The sequence below is a fragment of the Macaca thibetana genome, chromosome 1 (assembly GCF_024542745.1).
Source record: "Macaca thibetana thibetana isolate TM-01 chromosome 1, ASM2454274v1, whole genome shotgun sequence".
In the NCBI taxonomy this organism is placed as follows: domain Eukaryota; kingdom Metazoa; phylum Chordata; class Mammalia; order Primates; family Cercopithecidae; genus Macaca; species Macaca thibetana.
Window position 1 is genome coordinate 186,239,991 of NC_065578.1, and position 19,617 is coordinate 186,259,607.

General features: G+C 42.5%; 1 protein-coding gene across 2 annotated transcripts in view; it reads left to right on the forward strand.

Annotated features, from left to right (window-relative positions):
- ASTN1 (astrotactin 1) overlaps nucleotides 1–19,617 on the forward strand; it is a 306,380-nt gene that overhangs the window by 117,151 nt on the left and 169,612 nt on the right. For both annotated transcript variants that reach the window (XM_050766760.1, XM_050766769.1), the window contains exons 3-5: nucleotides 15,021–15,414; nucleotides 16,907–17,053; nucleotides 18,121–18,228. In XM_050766760.1, the coding sequence (XP_050622717.1) occupies nucleotides 15,021–15,414; nucleotides 16,907–17,053; nucleotides 18,121–18,228 (649 nt within the window). The remainder of the gene's footprint in view (nucleotides 1–15,020; nucleotides 15,415–16,906; nucleotides 17,054–18,120; nucleotides 18,229–19,617) is intronic.

Genomic DNA, 19,617 nt, shown 5'->3' on the forward strand with positions numbered 1-19,617 from the left:
AAAAGAAAGAACACTCCAAAGGAAAATGACAGTTACTTCACTTGAAGATCTTCTGAACAAGTAGTGCATTTTCATTATTTAGGAACAGATGGATCTCAGTCTTCCCATTCATTCTTATTACCCAGGTTTCCACTTTCTGTACCTGCAGACTCATTGTCCTTATGCCCAGCATGGCCATGGGATCCTCTTCTTGTGCCCTCCTTTTCACCATACTCTGCTTATTTTATTTTGTAAACATCTCTAGACTCCCTCTCTTCTTTCCCTCTCTACTACCACTATAAGTGCAGGCCCCCCTCACCTCTCATTGGACTGATACAGTGGTTTCCCCCCTCTTCACTCTTGTCTTCTGACTTGTTTCCCTAAAACAATTCCCTTCAATCACCATCAGGCTGAATCTAATAAAATGCAACTTGAACTATGTCCCCTCCCTGGTGGAAAACCTTGAGTAGGTCCCTCCACTCAGAAAGCTAACTTCCAGGGTGTTAAACCTTTCATGCCTGCCCCTCATCTCCTCCACTCCTTGCCTTCCTCTCTGTGAGCTACCCTGACCATCAGTCATATTTTGTGAACCTCCCTTGCTATTTAATACTTCTGTGATTTCACTTATGCTGGCCTTTTGGCTGAGAATGTCTTTCCTCTCCTCTGAGTGAGGTCACCTCTTTCTACTCTTCTTAAAATTCAGTTTTGCCCCATGACTCCCTCTAGGAAAGTGTTTCTGACCCCCTTTTCTCTCTGGGCTGGGTGAAGTAGTTTTGTGCAATCCGTGGTGCATATTTCTACATCATCCTTACCTGTGCATAAGCCTACCTCCCCTGAGTGTAAGCTCCTTGGTGGGAGGGATTATGCTTCTCTCAGTCCTAACCGAGGGCCTGGCCTTTTGCTGAGAGGCTGAAAGGGACTTTGGGAATGAACAGACAGCTTTGCAAGGAAGGCTGAGCAAGTCTGGTAATATGGAGAGCTGAGGCTCAAGGAGGTTAGATGGCTGAATGGCTGGTCAGTGGCACTATTGGGATGGGGAGCAGGTGATCAGTCAGTGTATTTTCCCCTCTGTCCTGGAAGATCTTCAGCAAAATGTTCTCTCAGGCCTCCTCTCTAGTCCTGTGCTCCCTTTTCTCCACTGAACCCTCACATCTCTTCCTCCCTTCACATATTCATGGAACAGGAATCTTAGGGGAAGGCTGTCACACACACGAGAAGTGGCTAGATCATGAGGCCATCTCACTCTCCCTCCGCGTGTGTGTGCGTGTATACGTATAATTTTTAAGTTGATACTGAGCAAAATTACTATAAAAGGTTGCCAGAGTGGGAACTTTAGTTTTGAGTGTCACGAGGCATGGTATAAGGGGTGGGATGAGACCACATGGTGTTCTGCAATGAAGAGGGCCCCTCCCAGAGCCCGAATATCCAGGAAGTCCCTGACTCAGCCTTCTGGGCAAAACCAACAGCTCCTGGTTTTCCTGTTCTCAGTGGCTGCTTTCACACTTCTACTACAGTGTCACGATGGCTGGTCTGTCTGCATCATTTGTAAGATGTGCCAAGTGCATTTGATACTAATAATAGGTAAAGTGCTGAAAATTGTGACTGGTTTTCTTTTCTCCATTAGAGTGGAGTCAGAGTTACAAATGACCTATAATAAGGTCATTCTCACTCAACTTACATTGTGTTATACTTTGCTGACTGAGAGAGATAAAAAATTGGAGTTACAGCCGGTGCCAGGGGAACATTGAGCCTTCAGTGTGCCAATGGGGTCTACCCGGTTTGTAGCCTGTATCTCTCATGGTATGGTGGCAGAAACAACTATGGAGAAGTGTTGGTCCTGACAGTGTTTGGTTTTCCTGTTAAGCCAAATTTAATTTCCCCAATTATAGAATGAAGTTAAGAAGAACTTCTCCATCCTACCTGTAGTCACTCTGCAGAAACAGAAATATAAATGCAAAATTAACACTTTCGTTTCTAAGGGAAGGGACTTTTATTTTTGCACCATTCACTTTATAAAGTGTGTAATGCAGCTACATGTATGTAGCTATAATTAGATTCTAAATAGACATTTTTAATGTGATTACAAGTTTTGACTTCTCTGGTGTTGATACTCTATTCCTGCAGACCTCTAAGGAGTGGAGCAAGAACAGTTAGATTAACGTGCAGGTTAGTTTATTTTACTAGAAAAACAATCTGTCACTATAAGTGAGCCTTCAGCCGTCTCACAAATGCTGGCTAAAGGCACCAAAAGATAGGAGCTAGAGTGAGGTTGGGTAAAGAGAAGTCTTCACACGCTCTAAAAACACAGCTGTATCCTCTGGGTGATGGATCTGTAGCATGCACCTTACATTTGAGCATCCTCATGGGTAAGGAAACCACCACCTGACTATAGTTGACTTTCTCCTGGGAGGACTCCATGACCAAGGGAGTGCCCCTCAGAGTGATCCAGGAACCAGCAGAAAAGAAGGAAGAGAGATTTTCAGATGGAGGTCTTCAGTCTGAACTGACCAACAGTATGAACGTAATGCTGTTTGTGTTTTGTCAGCCTCAGCAAGTCAGCTGAATGTGCCTCCCTGGAGTTAATCAAGCTATGTAGCATTCACTGAGTGTCAGCCCCGTGCTGGACATTCTGCTAAGGCTGGGGCTGTGGAAGGAATTTAGAACTTGGTCTCTGCCTGCAAGTCCAGTCAGAGCCATGATACAGGGAGCAACAGAATTAGGGATTAAGGATTAATTGATAAATGTCCACATATGCATTAGGAATTGGAATAGAACAATATGTCTGAGGATCAGAGTAATCAAAGTAGGTTTCAGGAAGGAGACGGATGTATGCTGCAACTTGAAAGCACAGAAAAGGCATAGGTAGGGGAGATACAAAGAAGGACATTTCAGGGAAATGAGAAAGCAAAGGTTTGGAGATAGGCAGAGAAAGGCCTATTACCCCATACCTGCTCTTTCTCCCTTTTCCTCTCCCTCCCGTTTTTCTCTCTTTCTGTCTTTCTCTCCCTTACAACAGAACTGAATGTTAAGAATAGAAAAAATAAATCACAACTATTAAAATGTAGAAAGAAGAAACTCTGTGAACACTATGATCTGAGTTAATTTATAATGATGTTGCAGGTTGGCTGGGAATGACCCCATGGGTTCAGGAAAACAGGTATAGAATTAGGCAGTTGGCCCAGCAGATGATGTCTGTCTTGTCAGTTGTCTTGGAAGCAAGAACCCCTGACTGCGTTTGTATCACACGAAAGTCTCTGGCTGACCTATGGATTCCCTGCATGATTGAGCCACTCATCAGCAAATCAAAACCTGACAAACAATAGCAGAGTTGAGCCTTTTGTCACTTTCTCTGGCAGGTGGGGAAGAGCTGGGGCTCAATTTCCAGCTTCCCTTTGCTCCTGCCCATCTTTGGCTGGTGAGCACCAGGCCTGCGCGGGAGGTCTTGGTGGGAGCAACCAGCATTTGGCTGTTCTGCTGGGAACAGAGGGGACCATGGTCAGCTAGTGAAGAAATCAGGCCTAAGCAACAGACTCTCTACCTGCACCCCACTCCATCACAATCCCCATCCCCACCTCAAAAAACAAAACAAAACAAACAACAACAACAAATGCCAGCACAAGAGAGGAAGCCTGAAAAAACAGAAAAACAAAGCTGACAGCCTGGGGCTATGGGTGGGTAGGATGCCAGGGAGAGAGGAGGTAGGACAGGGCAATTGGGGGTGGTGTGTGTGTGTGTGTGTGTGTGTGTGTGTGTGTGTGTGTGTTTCATTTCTTAAAATTAATGATGGGAAGGATTTGAAGACTTGTACAATAGCTTTGCCAGCAAAAAATGTAATTAGCTGAAGACAATATGCTGCTGATGTTGGAGCTGGTGGCTTAACGAAGCCCATCCTAATGAGAATGTTAGTACCTCATTCAGAGATTGCCTTCACAAACCAGGCCTCTTCTTCAGATTTTGTGCTTGATTAGTTCCAGAGAAAAACAAATTCAATTTAATAAGTTTTTAAAGAGGGAGAAATAAGAGCCACAGCACTCAGTGTGGGGCCCCAAAGAAGACTTTTTGGACTGCCAGGGTTTCTCCTCCTTCCCCTGTTTGATGCCAGACAAAGCTTGCTGGCAAGGAGTGAGGGGCTTGGAAGGGATATTGGCGTATGATGCTCTAATCGTGTTTGTACGTCAGCATCTCCTCTCAGCCCTTAATTTCCTCTTCTGTTCCCTTTGCTACAATTCTTGAGCTCTAATGTGCATCTTACTTGGATGCCAAGATTGAGTCACAGCTGGAACATTACAAGGGATATGACCATGGATACCCATTTTTCTCCCAGGGTTTGGATTAGAATTTGGGGGCTGTGATTAGAATTTTCTGTGGTGGGTCAAATCAGTTACCAGTTGGAGGAAGTTTATGAGCACAAAGCAATGTATACAAGTTTTGTTAACCTCTGTTTTTGACTGGCATTAAATGACTTGCACTGGGAATGGCCGTTATCATCTTTTGGGTTCTAATGCAAAACATGGCCTGTGGGCTTTCTTCTGTCTTCTCCAAATCTATCGGCTAGCACAGTGTTTTTTGTGTGTGACCTGACTGTAATGAAGTTCCTAGTTTCCCTGAAAGTTAAGTCTGACAGTTCTCCCCAGTCTGTCTTACATGTGTGTTGTTATACTGTGGAAAGTGTTTATTGTTCTTCTTATGTCTCCCATCCCAGAACAGGGCTTACAGAGAACAAAGAGACCTGAGTCTGTTCTCAAGGAAATGGTTGAGCATCTGTACTCTCAGACTCTGAAGATAGTTGATTTCACTTTACATCTACCCAAGGGCAGATATCTCCATAGAATTTTCGCTGCCTGTGTCAAAATGACAACCTGACAAGTGTGATCCTCCTTGGCCATATTGGTTAAATTATTGTTTAAAATGTTGTATTTGGCCAATCCGATGATCAAGCTTAACTGGAAAAGATTGCAGGCATCAGGCAGTGTAGACAGTACTGAGTGTAGACATTTAGGGATCCTCATTTGCATAACCTCAAGAGTTAGTTGTAGAAGCAAGGAAGTCTGGGGTTTAATTTAAAGAAAATGGGAAGTTGAGTGATTAGAACCCAGACCACAGTGGTGGGCTTCTTTCTATGTGACATGGTCGTAAAACACCATCATTAATGTCGGTGGTTGAGTCTTAGTTTGGCCTCATACTAGTATGTAAACTTGGATAAGTTACTTTCTAAAAATGGAAATTGTAATTTTTACTACTTATACTTATTGGTAGGACTAAATAAAATAATGAGTATAATTCATTAGGTGCTATGTCTGGCATGTGGCAAACACAATAAATAGTAGTTGTCATTAGTATTACTTCTTTATTGTACCAGTACTCTAGGAATAAGGCACTGTGTGAATAGACTAACAAAATGAGGCAGGAGTTTGGAGGAAGAATTAAGCACATGTAATGGGATTAACTATAGGAAGCTGAGAAATGCTTAATTCATTTATAGTGGTTTGTGGACTTTGAGATCATCACAAAACTAGCCATCAGCTATGTGATCTTTACCTCTCCCAGTCTAGGGACTGTGCTGCTGGAAATCCCACTGTAAAAGAGAACAGGGGCAGGATCCTTGAATACTTGACTGGATCCTGGCACACCAGATCTCACGGCAATCATGAAAATCAAGTTGTACCTCTCTGTGTGGGACAAGAATATGATCAAGGCCACACTCCATGTGAAAGGCCTTCTACCTACACCCCGACTCGCAGACATCTCTGAATAGTGCAGCCTTTAAGGATCCATCTCAGTGTTAGCTGGAGAGGAAACGGATCTTCAGGGTCTTCCCTGGTTCAGATAGTGATACTGATGAATATGTACCAAATTCAGAGAAATTTTGACATCCTGGCCCTCTTTCCCCTCCTATTCCCAACTATGTTATAGGCCGTTTACCTCTGAAGTCACTGGAATCCCTACACATGCCCTGCATAAGGTCTTCCTGCAGTGACTAGTTTTTAATGCTGTTGATTTTCATGTACTCAGCCCCAGCTGCTGCCTATGGAACTATCAGCTCTCTGAGAACCTCTTTTCCCCCGTTAAACTGGCCTGCCTGACTTTGAGGAAACGAGAGGAAGAGGGATTTAATAACTCCTTTATGATCAGAGAAAAATAGGGATAAAGTCTAATGGTCATTAGCATATACTGTGCCCGCTGCCTCTTCCCCTACTCGTTCAATAATTCCCTTAATGTTTGGTCCTAATGGAGTAGATTATTATTATTATTTTATTTCATCAAGATCACCTACTGCATAAAAAACAAAGAAGAAAGGAGGAAAGGAACGTGGCCCAGAATAGGCATTGAGCATTATCCAGCTGGTGATATTTATTTATTGGCTTCATGCTTGGCTTGTGAAGTTTTGAAGGGCTGGTGCCCACAGCCCATGGAGGGAGCCTGTCTCATGCAGCTCTGCCCATGAGTTGCTGAGACAGCGACCTGGAGTGCTTCTGCTTCCGTGTGGACCCTTTTATCTTCCAGCCTGTCTGTTGTGCATAATACACACATTTGTGCGTGTGCATGCACACTAATATCCACACACATGGGTTATATGTGGGGCCAGCCTCTTAACACATGATACTAATTGGGGTGCCATCCATGATGTCTGACTAGGCAGCGTCATCTCTTAGAAAATTATTACATCTGCATCCAGAGGGATGAAGGACCTCAGGTCTGCCCAGGTAGCCTGATTCCTTACTGGTCTCCTACACTGCAGAGGTATAGGTCAGTCTTTGGAATTATGGATCTATGGGCTGAAAACCCAGCCCATGACGAGCTGTTTCTCTGTCATCCTGCTTCACCCAGCCCTGCTTGGCCTTAGCACTCTCGTTAAGGCAAACAACAGGTAACTGTAGCTACTAATGATGAGAGAGCTCTAAGCAGCTCACGGAGAAATGCGCTCCTTTGCTTTTCTTTGGGATGACAGAGTCAAGGGTCTGAGGCAAGAAAAAAAAAAATCTCGAGAACGGAAAAAAGCAGTTCTATAAACAGAATCTGAAAGAGTACAACTTGAAATAGCCCAGGCTGACTCCAGCACACTAGCCTCCAGCCACTGTCCCTGTAGGGCTCCAGGCTCTCATTAGACGAAACTCCTAAAGTCTCATACAGGAATTGAAGACAAACTTTCCAGATTAAAGAAGAAAGACGATCAAACCTAACGGTCTTAAAACTTTTAGAGCTAGGAAAAACAAAATAAAACAAAATTAAATTAAAAAGTAATTACAAGGCTAGAGAGTTGAGTTTCCTCCTAAGAGGAACATAGACTCTTTAGGTTGGAAGGACTCAAATACCAACCTGCTTAACCTTGAAAGGCTCTTGGTCTTAGCCTTTGCCTCTTGTTTGTGGAAGGTTGCCTCATCCCTATATTTACCCACCAATGGCATTTTAATGAGACAGAATTGGGGGAATATCCTATTTCTTCCCTAAGCCTTGGATACTTGGTCTTAGGGGCATGGGAGAAGGGGATGCTGAAGCATCTTGAGGCAGCAGTCAGCAGTAGTAACTACCCCAGTGAGAAGTTAACCAAGCAGCATGGGCTGGGCCCTGCCAGTGGGGCATGCAATTCACACCAGGAGCCCCAGAAGACATATTGAGGCCTCTTAATTAACATGGTGGCCCGTGGCAACTGGAAAGCCTTTCCACACGATTAAAGACTTCAGAAAACTCCCAAGGGGAGGTAATGTTCCTAATAATTTATAAATCGAACTTGCTACTTAATATGCTTAAAGTGTTTTCACTTGTCTTTCATCTGCAAAGGAGATGGGCAGGGGATAATGGATTTCTATTCACCAACCAGCATAGAAAAGAGAATCTGCCAGAGAAGCAAGGGCATTTTCTCTTCTAGTTTGGGTGACTCCTTCTGGCAGGAAAGGGATTTTCATGGTCAAGAATGTGTTATCACAGTTTTTATGACATCCACTCATTTCAGAGGCCTTTGTATGCAATTGGGGAAGAGGGGGTCTGCTTGTGAGGAGATCATTGGCTACATGGGGTTGATGACCTGCTTCTGGTGGGTCAGCTCCATCATCTCCTTGGTCTGTGGTTTGTGACTTTGCTGGGCAGGAAGAATGCACAGGCATTTTGTCTACCCTTAGTTTACCAATGCAGGGCCATTTCCTGTTTGACAGGGATCAGTGTTACAATCAGAAAATTTTCAGATTGAAAGAGTCATGCATTTCTTTCAATCACTGAATTTTATCGATGGAGGCTTGGGTTAGGTTCAAAGGGGTCTGCAATTTGCACACAATTACACAGCTGCTTTGCCCTATTATTTTACTGGGGTTCTTCATGTTGCTAGTAATTTAAGTCTAGTTTTCCAGTAGGCTCCATAGTATCACAGGATCAGAAGGGATCTTAAGAAGTTATCCACCTGCTTTATCCATTCCTTATTCCTGAAACATTTTGGTTCTAGATTAGGATATGCCCAGAGTTTCCATGTGGGTTTGCACAGTTTTTCTGTTCTTGTTCTGCCTCTTATAAAAGATATGAGTGACATCCAGAAAAAAATATGAGTGATTGTTGCTGTATCCGAGAGAGGGTGTTTACCCCTGACCTTGGGGCATTGGTATTAAGACAAAACAGGAGACATGAGCTACCAAACTCTTGTATATGATTCCTATTTTGTAACCACTATTTAATTCCTCTAGGAATATCATTTGAATTCAGTATGTCCATTGCCTTGAGGAATAATTAATTCTGTCTCAAATTCACTCTTCTGCTTACTCCTAAGGTAAAAGTAAGCTTTGAAATGTGAGCTGATTGATTGGCTGTAGTCTCTTGACAGATGGTAGCTGGAAGCATAATCTCAGCTTTTCCATTTCTCTGCCAAGGGTTCAGAAAGCCCAGGTGACTCTCTAAACTTTGTGACATTTAATAGATCCAGATTCTTTTATTTTAGGATTTATTGATTATGTGACACTGATTTGAGAAGGATTCCACTGGTCCATGGGGTTGTTACCAGAGTGTTACCTCTAGTCCAAGATATCTTCATCTACCACAGTGTCTTTGGTTTGAAGAAGAGAAGTAATGACTGGCCAGCGCCTGTGATCTGTTTTTGTCTTCCTTTTATGCCTGCGTTTATCTTTAAAAATCAAATTATGTAGATTAATTCCTATAACTAAAATATAAACTACATGAGATCAGGAAGTATACCTGTGTTACTCACTGCACTATCTTCATAACAGTGACCACTGAAAAAAATGCCTTGCTAAAGTAGGCATCAGTAAGTGCTTGTTGAATGATTTAGTAATAAATTGAATAAATGAGTCACCCAACCAGCTAACTTATACAAGATTAGCTTGTAGGCACAGAGAAGATGACCATATTGAAATATATTGAAAGTTGATGATGCTTCTTCCTTTTTTTCCTTTCTTTTTTCTTCCTTCTCTTCCTCTCTCTTTCCTTCCCTTCTTCTCTTCCTTCTTTCCTTCCTCCCTCTTTATTTCTTCTTTCCCCTCTCCCTTCCTTCCTCTGTCCCACAATTATTGACCATCTGCTTTATGCCAGGCACTGTGCTTTACCCTGGAGCTATAAAAGAGAGAGATTAGACATGGCCTCTGCCCCATGGCCCCTGTCCTCTGTAGTCTAGCAAATGAGATAGACAAGAAAATCAAAGGTAAATGTACTTGTGGTTAGAATTATGTGGAGGGTTCTATGGAAAGTGCAGTGAGACTAGAGAATGGTTGGCTGAAGTCGTGTCACTGAATTGACTTTGAAGAATGAATAGGAGTTAGCTGAAGGAGGAAAGTATGACCCAGGACCCAGGATGAATATACGGGTCAGATAATGAGACAATCTTGTCATTGGTCCAGAGGACTGGGATAAGCATAAAGGAGAGATCTGCTTAGAATTTTCCATCCTTCGGCAATTACCATCAATGTTATGTAACACATTGTTACATAAAAATCCTAAAATCTACAAATTATCTGACAAACCTCATATTACTCTCTTAAGTAAGTGCTGAAAATGTCAATTTCATAATAAAATAAAAGCTGATTTCATTTGTGTGGTATCTATTACAGCCAGTAGAAATGATTTATTGATTTTTTAAAAGAAAAATGTATTTTAAAATGCCACTTTTTTTTTCAAGGAACTCGTTAATAGATGTGGGTTTCTCATATACCCCAAACATGCTTCTAGTTACCAAATGTTAACAGTTTTGAGAAAAAAATCAATAGAATAATCAGAAAACTCATGCAAAGATGAATAATGAACAAAACAATTCTGTGTTTTGCAGCCACTGCTTACAGTCAGTGTTTCTTTTTTAATATTCAGAGTTTACAACTTGTAACTTGTTGCCTGAATCCAGATATACTGTAATGTTTTGTCTTTGTTTTTCCAATGGCTATAAAAATTGGAGCTAACACAAATAAATGAAGAATACTTTCTGAACACATCTAGGGTAAAACAGAAACTCAAAGCAAGACATGTGCATGTGAAGAACCCCTGTACACTTTCTGTAAAGCCTTGTGTGATAAGTGCCCATTCTGTTTGTCAGCATGCTCATGAGCAGACGTTAAGTAGAAGTCTTTTGGGAGCTGAGTATCCAGAGGACAATTGGTGCCCCCAATAAGCTGTGTAAGATGTGTGCATCTTGCCTTTCTCTTTTCGACTTGGCTATTGGGATGCTTCCAGCCACAGTCTTTGGCCTAGGGTTTCCTTTCCATTCCATCTGCCCCCTCTTCATTTCACTAGACTCTTTGAAAGGAAAATCCTGGAGTATCCATGACACTTACTGAAACTGCTTAAAATTCTCTACGAAAGTAGTAAGGTTAAGAATAATAAAATTGGCTGGGCTCAGTGGCTCATACCTGTAATCCCACCACTTTGGGAGGCCGAGGCAAGTGGATTATTTGAGGTCAGGAGTTAGAGACCAGCCTCACCAACATGTTCAAACCCTGTCTCTACTAAAAATACAAAAATTAGCCAGGTGTGGTGGTGTGTGCCTGTAATCCCAGCTACTTGGGAGGTTGAGATGAGAGCATCACTTGAACACAGGAGACAGAGGTTGCAGTGGGCCAAGTTCACACCTCTGCACTCCAACCTGGGTGACAGAGTAAGGCCCTGTCAAGAAAGAAAGAAAGAGAGAAAGAGAGAAAGAGAGAGAGAGAGAGAGGGAGGGAGGGAGGGAGGGAGGGAGGGGAAGGAAGGAAGGAAGGAAGGAAGGAAGGAAGGAAGGAAGGAAGGAAGGAAGGAAGGAAAGAAAAGAAAGAAAGAAAGAAAGAAAGAAAGAAAGAAAGAAAGAAAGAAAGAAAGAAAGAAAGAAAGAAAGAAAGAAAGAAAGAAAGAAAGAAAGAAAGAAAGAAAGAAAGAAAGAGAAAGAAAGAAAGAAAGAGAAGGAAAGAGAGAAAGAAAGAAAGAAATTGTCCAAGACCTATGGTTTATTGAAAAATGTGACAGTAACTGAATGTGAGCCAAGTCCTCACTGTAGAAGGGCAGTTACCAAAGTGGTAGACCCCTGCCTTTTCCTAGTACAGTGGTGGGCCTATATTTTCTTCCTACTTACTACCTGCTCAAGCAGGTAGAGCATTTCAGAGGAATTTATATGTAGTGATTTTACAAATAATTATTACAAAATATTATTAAATAATATCACATATTAATGTCACACCACATTATGGTATATTATTGTTTATAAAATAGTCCACAGTTAGTAAGCCATTGCAAAGCATTTTGACATCTGTCACCAATTTGGGTTACAGAAGCAGAGAACCCATACCACAGCTTGAGTACCTGAGAATCCTTTTTCAAATGCTTGTGCTGAGTTTCACCTATTGACTGAAGCTTATTCCTGGTAACTGATTATTAGAAAGCTGAGGTCATCGAGAGTCACTGACTCTAAGCAGAGGATGTGTTTTTTCACTAAAGCAAAATTAGAGAAGCTAAATATACTGGCTTAGCAAAACAAAAGCTTCTGTTCTAGCTCCCTATAAGTTATGTTTTTAAGAAAAATGAACATAAAATATTCTTAATTTAGTGTCTAGGCTCCACACATGGTAAAGGGAATTTTGGATGAACTTACCAAAATGGCCTGTGAGAAGAGCAGTGAAGGAAGATCTGGGACTAGAGCCAGTTCTGCACTGTCTAGTTCTGTAGTTTCTCTGAGCCTTGGTTTTTTCATCAGAAAAGGAAGGGGCTGAACCTAGAGATGGATAGGCAGTGCATCTCTAAATTGAAAGAAAGTACACATTTCTCATCTAAATTCAGCCCAGTTGAGGGCCTAATGGTATCTTTCAGGCATGTAGTGATATAAATAGTCCTATTTTAACACAGATAACTTAAAACGTGAGTGTTGTCTTTTTACTACCAACTAACCTTGGATTTGGATGCTTCATAGGTGCTTACTAAAGGTCCTTTGTTTATGATAGCTCCTCCTTTGACCCACTGTCAGCTGGATGTGCACTTTGAATATTTGAAATCTGAGTATTTGAATACTCTTTTTCTTCCAGCACTGACAATAGGTCCAGATGTATTCATCCACACTCTCCTACTCTGTCCTCTTATGATCTGTAAGATAGGTGCCGGGGTGTAGATGTCTCTCCAGTGAGCCATGCTCATTCTGGGTGACTGCAGGCTAGTGCTTAAGAATATAGGCTCTGAAATAAGAGTTGTGGTCTTCTTCCAGTTCCACTGCTCATTTGCTGTGTGATGTTGGGCAAGTTATTTAACCTCTGTGCCTCATCTTTTTCAAATGTAAAATGGGAAATTGAGTTGAAAGTGAGGAACCTTTTGAACAAGTATCTGGTACATGGTAAAAGGATGATAATGGACAGCTAATCTTGTTTTATTACTGCATAATATAGGGAATGAGCCTATGCCCCAGACCTCATCATAACACTATTGTGACCATCTGAAAGGAGAATTAGAGAGGAACAGTGGAAGGAGCTCCTAAAAAAACCTATGTGAGCAAAAAACATGGTGTTTAAGCCATTCCTTAGAGATTGATGCTTACGCTACTCTTAGAGCTCTTTAGGGAATAAAATTACCTCTCGTTTTCACTAGCCTAATTCAATGTCTGACAACTTCTCTCAGTTGGGAAGTTATTCCTTCCGTGTGGCTTAATTACCTATTGTTGCAATTTCAATTTGAGGTGAAGGAAAAGTTAGCTCTGACTCTGAGATACAGGTTCTGTTTAAAAAAAAAAAAAACTGTTGGTTTGGACACAAACAGTCACTGTCAATGAGTGGCACAGCACTGTGGAGGCGCTGTGTCTTCTAGGCAGTATTCTGTGGGGTCCCAGGAGCTCTGCGTGTGTGTCTGCAGGGCTGCCAGGATAGATGGGAGTGGAGGTAGCAGTTAGCAAGGACCTAGAATACTTGGCTTTGGACTCCTACCCACAATGGAACCTGAGCATGTTTACTCTTTCTCTGTGCTTACATTACTTGCATAAGAGCTTGCACCAGGAGAAAGGGTTCTGCAAAAAAAAGAAAGAATTGAAAACCAGGAGGTCAGCATACATCTGTCCCCAACAAGTCACATGATATAGCCTGTCACTTGGCAGCTGACTCTGTTGCCTCGTGTCTCTGCTCCTCTGTGCTGCCTGCTTGAAAGTGGCAGTGTATGTGTGTGTGTGTGTGTGTGTGTCTATTCCTTTGCTTACAGTGATGGTGAAAGAGGGAGGATAAATAGGAAGATTTTCAGGGAAAGGAATTTTATAAATCTAAGGCATAATTATTATGAGACTGGAAAAGCCCCTTTAATGTATTTGGGGGCATACTCTTGACCTAGTCTTATGCAGGTGGGCCCTCTGGGAATTAGTAGCGGATTTTTATCTCTAGCTTATTTGATAGGGAGGTATGATTGAAGCCCAAGATTGAGAGAAGAATCATTTGGCACATGCTAGCCTAATTAAATAGGTTTGGAAAGATATTGACCAAAATAAAGCGAGTGAATAGAGATTGTGCACTGGAAGATTTATGCCCACCGAGTGCCGTGCAGCACCAAGCTTAAAGGCTGTCCCTCTAAACGCTGCCCCGGTGACGTCAAGGCCATGTGTTCAGTCTCACTGAGTCCTGCATCCTCACCTCTGATAGGCAGCAGCGTGGTGTCCTCATTTGTAAGGAATGGCCTTCGAGGTGTTGGCCTTTGAGCACTGGAAAGTAACTCCTCCACCAGCCTGACTTCAGGACTTGCGTCTCAATCCCTTCCCCTGAGCTTTAATAAGAAGGGGGAACATCACTCAGGACTGTATGGTTAAGGGAAATCTGTGACCCAAAAAGTCATGTTCAAATGATGAGATTCCTCCCCACACTTGGTGGTAAATTCCTGATGGATGTAAATTTCAATTCAGATTTGTCAATGGTTTTTCCTGCTGGGCCAGTTACTCAGACGGCGACATTTAAGGTTATGCTGAGAGCAGCTTTGATTACGTGAGATATCTTATGCTAGGCACTTTACATAGTTAGCTAACCTAATTCTTACAACCACCCTGGGTAGTTAAGTGGTGTCTTCTCCATTATACAGATGAGGGATCTGAGGTTTAGAATTTATAGGACCCACTGATAATTGGTGGAACCACTGTTAGAATCTATGATTGATCTTTAGACGTGAGACAGGAAGAAACCAGATGCCACCCCAAATTGCTAAAAAAATAAAGTCCTGAAACCAGCTTTATGTGTGGCAGATTTGATTTAACAAATAAACCCTTTCCCCTGTTTTTGCAGCTGAAATCACTCACACACACACACACACACACACACACACACTCACACTCACACACACACACACACTCACACACACTCACAAAGACTTCTTTCTTCAAATTGTTTGCTAAGCCCGAAGGAACTGGATCACTTGAAATGATGCACTGGTCATCCCCGCTCCATTTTTCTCTCACCCTAAATACCAGTCACAGCAGACTTTCCCTTGACTGCTGAATGATGCTTGCTACAAATGCTTAATACAGTTGAATGAATGAATGCATAAATAAGTGATGAATGGTGGTGGCGGAAGGAGCAATGACTCTTTGTGGGAGGAGCCTGCCCATCTTCCCACACCCATCTGTGGTCCTCTCTTCCTAGGGTGGCATGATCGCTCTGCTGCTGTCCATCTTGTGCCTGGTGATGATCCTGTATACTCGCCGGCGCTGGTGCAAACGCCGCCGGGTCCCCCAGCCCCAGAAGAGTGCCAGTGCCGAGGCAGCCAACGAGATTCACTACATTCCTTCTGTGCTGATTGGCGGGCATGGACGGGAGAGTCTGCGCAACGCCCGCGTGCAGGGCCACAACTCCAGTGGCACCCTGAGCATCCGGGAGACACCCATCCTGGACGGCTATGAGTATGACATCACTGATCTGCGCCACCACCTGCAGAGGGAGTGCATGAACGGAGGGGAGGACTTTGCCAGCCAGGTCACGCGCACCCTCGACTCCCTGCAGGGCTGCAATGAAAAGTCGGGGATGGACCTCACACCAGGTGGGGATGGGAGAAAGGCAAGGGGCTGTTTGGTCCTTCATCCCAAGGAGCCGGGGAGTGGGTAGGAACAGCTATGTGACAACAGCTGGTTGTCCTACATAGTGTGATGTGGCAGTGCCCTTCCCTAGATAGGCAAGAATAACCTGTTGCCTGAGATGATGAGAGCTGTTTTCTAATCTAGAAAACCAGAAGAACCATGTAAATTGGATCTCTTTTCACTTTCACCAGGCACTGGAAGCAACATACTGTAACGTTCAACAGAGGAGTGAGTTAGAGCCATTTTAGTGTGTAATGAGCAACCCTCTGGGAAATGAGATAGCAAGAAAAATGAACATGTGTATATGATTTCTTGTATATTGTATATTTGGCAATTTAACTCTCCATTGAAGTGGAGGGGACAGTGGTATCTGCTTTTTCCTATGACTCCTGAGAATCGGGCCTGGAGTGTTTTAGTTATGTTATCTTGCTCATGCCTCTGTGCTCTCTACAAGAGATGCACTTCTTCAAAGAATATGAAGGATTGCAATCATGATATCAGACCGTAGATGCATTGTGTATCTATGGAGACACTGGCTGGAAGAACTAATCCAGATGAACAAGATCAGGGTCAAAACTGCAGAGAGAGAAAGACTGCACTCTTCCTTTACAGTAGCCTACCTATTTCTCTTTAAAACTTCTATGAATCAGCAAATCTCCATAGATAAACCCTTAACGGTGATCCTTCAAAGAACTGCCCAATTATCTTTGAGGAAGACATATTTGATGCTGAACATTGCTTACTATATATGAACTTTCAGAGGGGCTTGAAAGAGTGGAAACATGTAGAGGTTTTTATTCTGCTTGTTCTCTACAGGAAATTCTACACGAAAAGCCAATTTCTAATAAGATTTAAAACCTGCGAATTCCTTGAGAATATGGGGGACATATCATCAACATCTCTTCATATTCCCCATAACACCTGGTGCAGTGCTAAGCCCACGAAGTAGACGTATGGTACTCAGGGGTTATTATCAACTCAAATGCCTTTAGGAGGCCAACAGATAACACAGATATGTGAAGCAGAAGGAGGTCAGACAATAGGGGATGGTGCAGACTGTGATGAAAGAGAAGGGGCATGTTCTGCCTGAATGCACACAAATTCAAATTCTTTTAAAACTCTGTGCTGACCAAAATAAAGAAATCTGCAGTCTGTATTTAGCCAAAGGGTTACAAGTGTTGACCTTATCAATACAGAATTATTATAATACATAATATAATAATAGTTGAATTGGATTTTCAGTTGTAATTCCCTGACTTCACTGCTTCTCCCGTAACTTTGCAGTCCCTCAGAAATCAAAAAGCAGTATTTCAGTTTCTTGCAGCCAGTCTCTCAGTTGGCTCGTGTCTTATTTCAATTCTGTGAGACCTTATCTTCTTGATTTATGCAGATTTCCTTTTTCCTTTCTTTTGGTCTTTTCTCTTGAAGTTTTTGCCTCATCTTTTCCTTATACAGGAAGTGACAATGCCAAGCTGTCACTGATGAACAAGTATAAAGATAACATTATCGCCACTAGCCCTGTGGACTCCAACCACCAGCAAGCCACCCTTCTCTCTCACACCTCTAGCAGCCAGAGAAAGCGGATCAACAACAAAGCGAGAGGTATGCATGTCTGATGCTAGGGTTTGCGGGTGGATTCCTTCATATTGGTAGAGGCAGGGCCATTAATATCTTCTACCAATTCTCTCATGCATGGCTAGAGGGGGTATGCCCCAGCACAGCCTTTCTGGAGGCCAGTTAAAAGCCACTTACCAAAAAAAATGTAAATGTGCAAACCTTTTGACCAAGTAATTTCACCAACAAGAGTCTATTCTTAGGAAATAATTGGACAAGTATGCAAAGAAGTGTGTAAAAGGCCGTTCATCACAGCATTGTTTAAACAAGCGAAAAATTGGAAATAGCTTAAATGTCCATCAACAGGGAATTGGTTAACTACCTGGCACATCTGTCTACTGTCCAGCACTTACCATGCAGCCATTTGAAATAATACAGATCTATATTTGTTAATATGGAAAGTTGACCACCCATCTATTAAATGGGAAAAAATGAAGTTATAAAGTAGAAGATACGGCATAATGCCATTTTAAAAGAGAAATTAAAAAACCGTTACTTGTTTCTGTGTCAGCAAAAGCCAGAGAGTATACACATGAAATGTTAGCAGAGTTTATCTCTGATTTAAAGGATTTAGAGGGCATTAGAATTGTTCCCTTTACATAGTTTTATGTATTTCCTTTATTCTCTTCTGTCTTTTTTATATTAAATATATATAATTCTAGAGCCAGAAAAAAACACAAAGATGTAATTTCCTATACCCCTTAGATAGTCTCATATTAACAGAATCATAACCTGTAATGAGGGAAATTCCCCTTTCCTTCTATTCCACCCACTCTCCCTGGAGGTCCTCTCTGGCAGGTGCCAGAAATGGCCCTAGTCAGAGGGAAGTGGGCTGGGCAGGGTAGAGCTCCAGTGGCTGCTGTCCTAATGGTCTACTTCTCCAACAAATCTCCAAAGGGGGTATGAGGAAGCCCCAACCCCCTTGGCTACTTCTCCCAGATTGTCAGTCAACTTACTTTAATTTTTGTTGATTTTCCTATTGAACTTGCCCAATGGTTTGGTATTATGAAATCAGAACTGAAAACGTTTTCTTGGCCATGCTGCTTTCATTACAGCTGGTTCCGCCTTCTTGAACCCTGAAGGGGATTCTGGCACAGAGGCAGAAAATGACCCCCAGCTGACCTTTTACACGGATCCTTCAAGGAGCAGGAGGCGTAGTAGAGGTAGGAATGATAGAAGTGGCAGAAAGTGGTAAAGGGTCTTGGGGTGAGGGAGGCGCATGAAGGTGAAGAGGTGTTGGGTTGGGTTGTGGGCTCTATGGAACAAAACCAGTTTCTGCAAGAAGAATTTTTGGACCATGACTGGTGTTTCCTCCTAAGGAAGAAAGAAGAGCCTAGAGTGGAAAATTTCAGAGAATCATCTCTCCCAGATAATGGCACTCTCAAACAAGTTTCCAAGTTGTTTGAAAGGCTATTTCTTGGTCAGATGACTCTCAATTTCTTCTGGAAGACTCAGTAGTCATATTTTACTGTTTAGACAAATGAATTAAAGTTAATAAAGTGTGTTGTATGTGGAAAGATGGATACTATATGTACCCCTGCTTCCTCTACCACATTGGCCTTGGGATTGAGCTAGGTAAGGATTGGGGCAGTGCAGTTGAGGAATGATCTATGGCCTCAAAATCTGTGTAATTATCTTTGACCTTTAAGCCCCTGCTTGGTAGAATCACAGGACCCTGAGCCTCCAAGTTCCTTCCTTCCCCCTAGCAGGGTTAAGGTGGCTAATCCATTCCCCTCCACGTGTACAGAGCTATCCTTCCATGGAGCCACTGTGTGCCACTTCACTGTCATGATCAGTGGCTTCAACTGTGGCTATTGCGGCCATAGCTCCCACTGCCTCTGTCTTCACTGGTATCACTGCCACACCAGGGGAGTTTGGGGCACAAGCTCCAGTCAGCTTTACCAGTTATTTGCTGTGTGATACTGGATAAGAAAACAAATTCTCTGAGCTTCAGTTCTCTCACATGTCAAATGAGTCAACAATACCTTGTGCATAGAACATAGAGCTTTATCAGGATTAAATTATATTAAAATGTGCCTTTTTGGAGACTGCTAAAGCACTATGAAATCCCTATTGTTGCTGTTACAACTCTCCATCATGCAGCCCCATATTTATACAGTGCCCCATCTTGAAGAATTTTAGGCAGAGTCCCTGTAAGATGCAGTAGAGGATATTTGAGTGGCATCTCCTTGTGCTACATTCGATAACATTTTCCTCAACTGATAGTCAACCAGTGTCTCCTGAAAGATATATAGAGTTTTACTCTCTCGTACCTCCACTTGAATTCCCTTCATAACAGGTGTTCTTCCCAGAGATTGGAAGAAGCCTTTTTGATTGTAAATTCCAGTTTCTATAGGCTTAACTGCTATCAGCATAATAAAAGTTATTTCCATCATTTTTCTCAAGAGATAAATGGGGCCCTGGGTATTCTAATGTTGAATGGCCAGTTTCTCTGAGGCTATAATGTGAATTAGGGTCTCCCAATCTCCCTTGATACTTATTACATATTTATAGACAGTGGATACCCAACCTAGGCCCAGCTAATCCAGGCC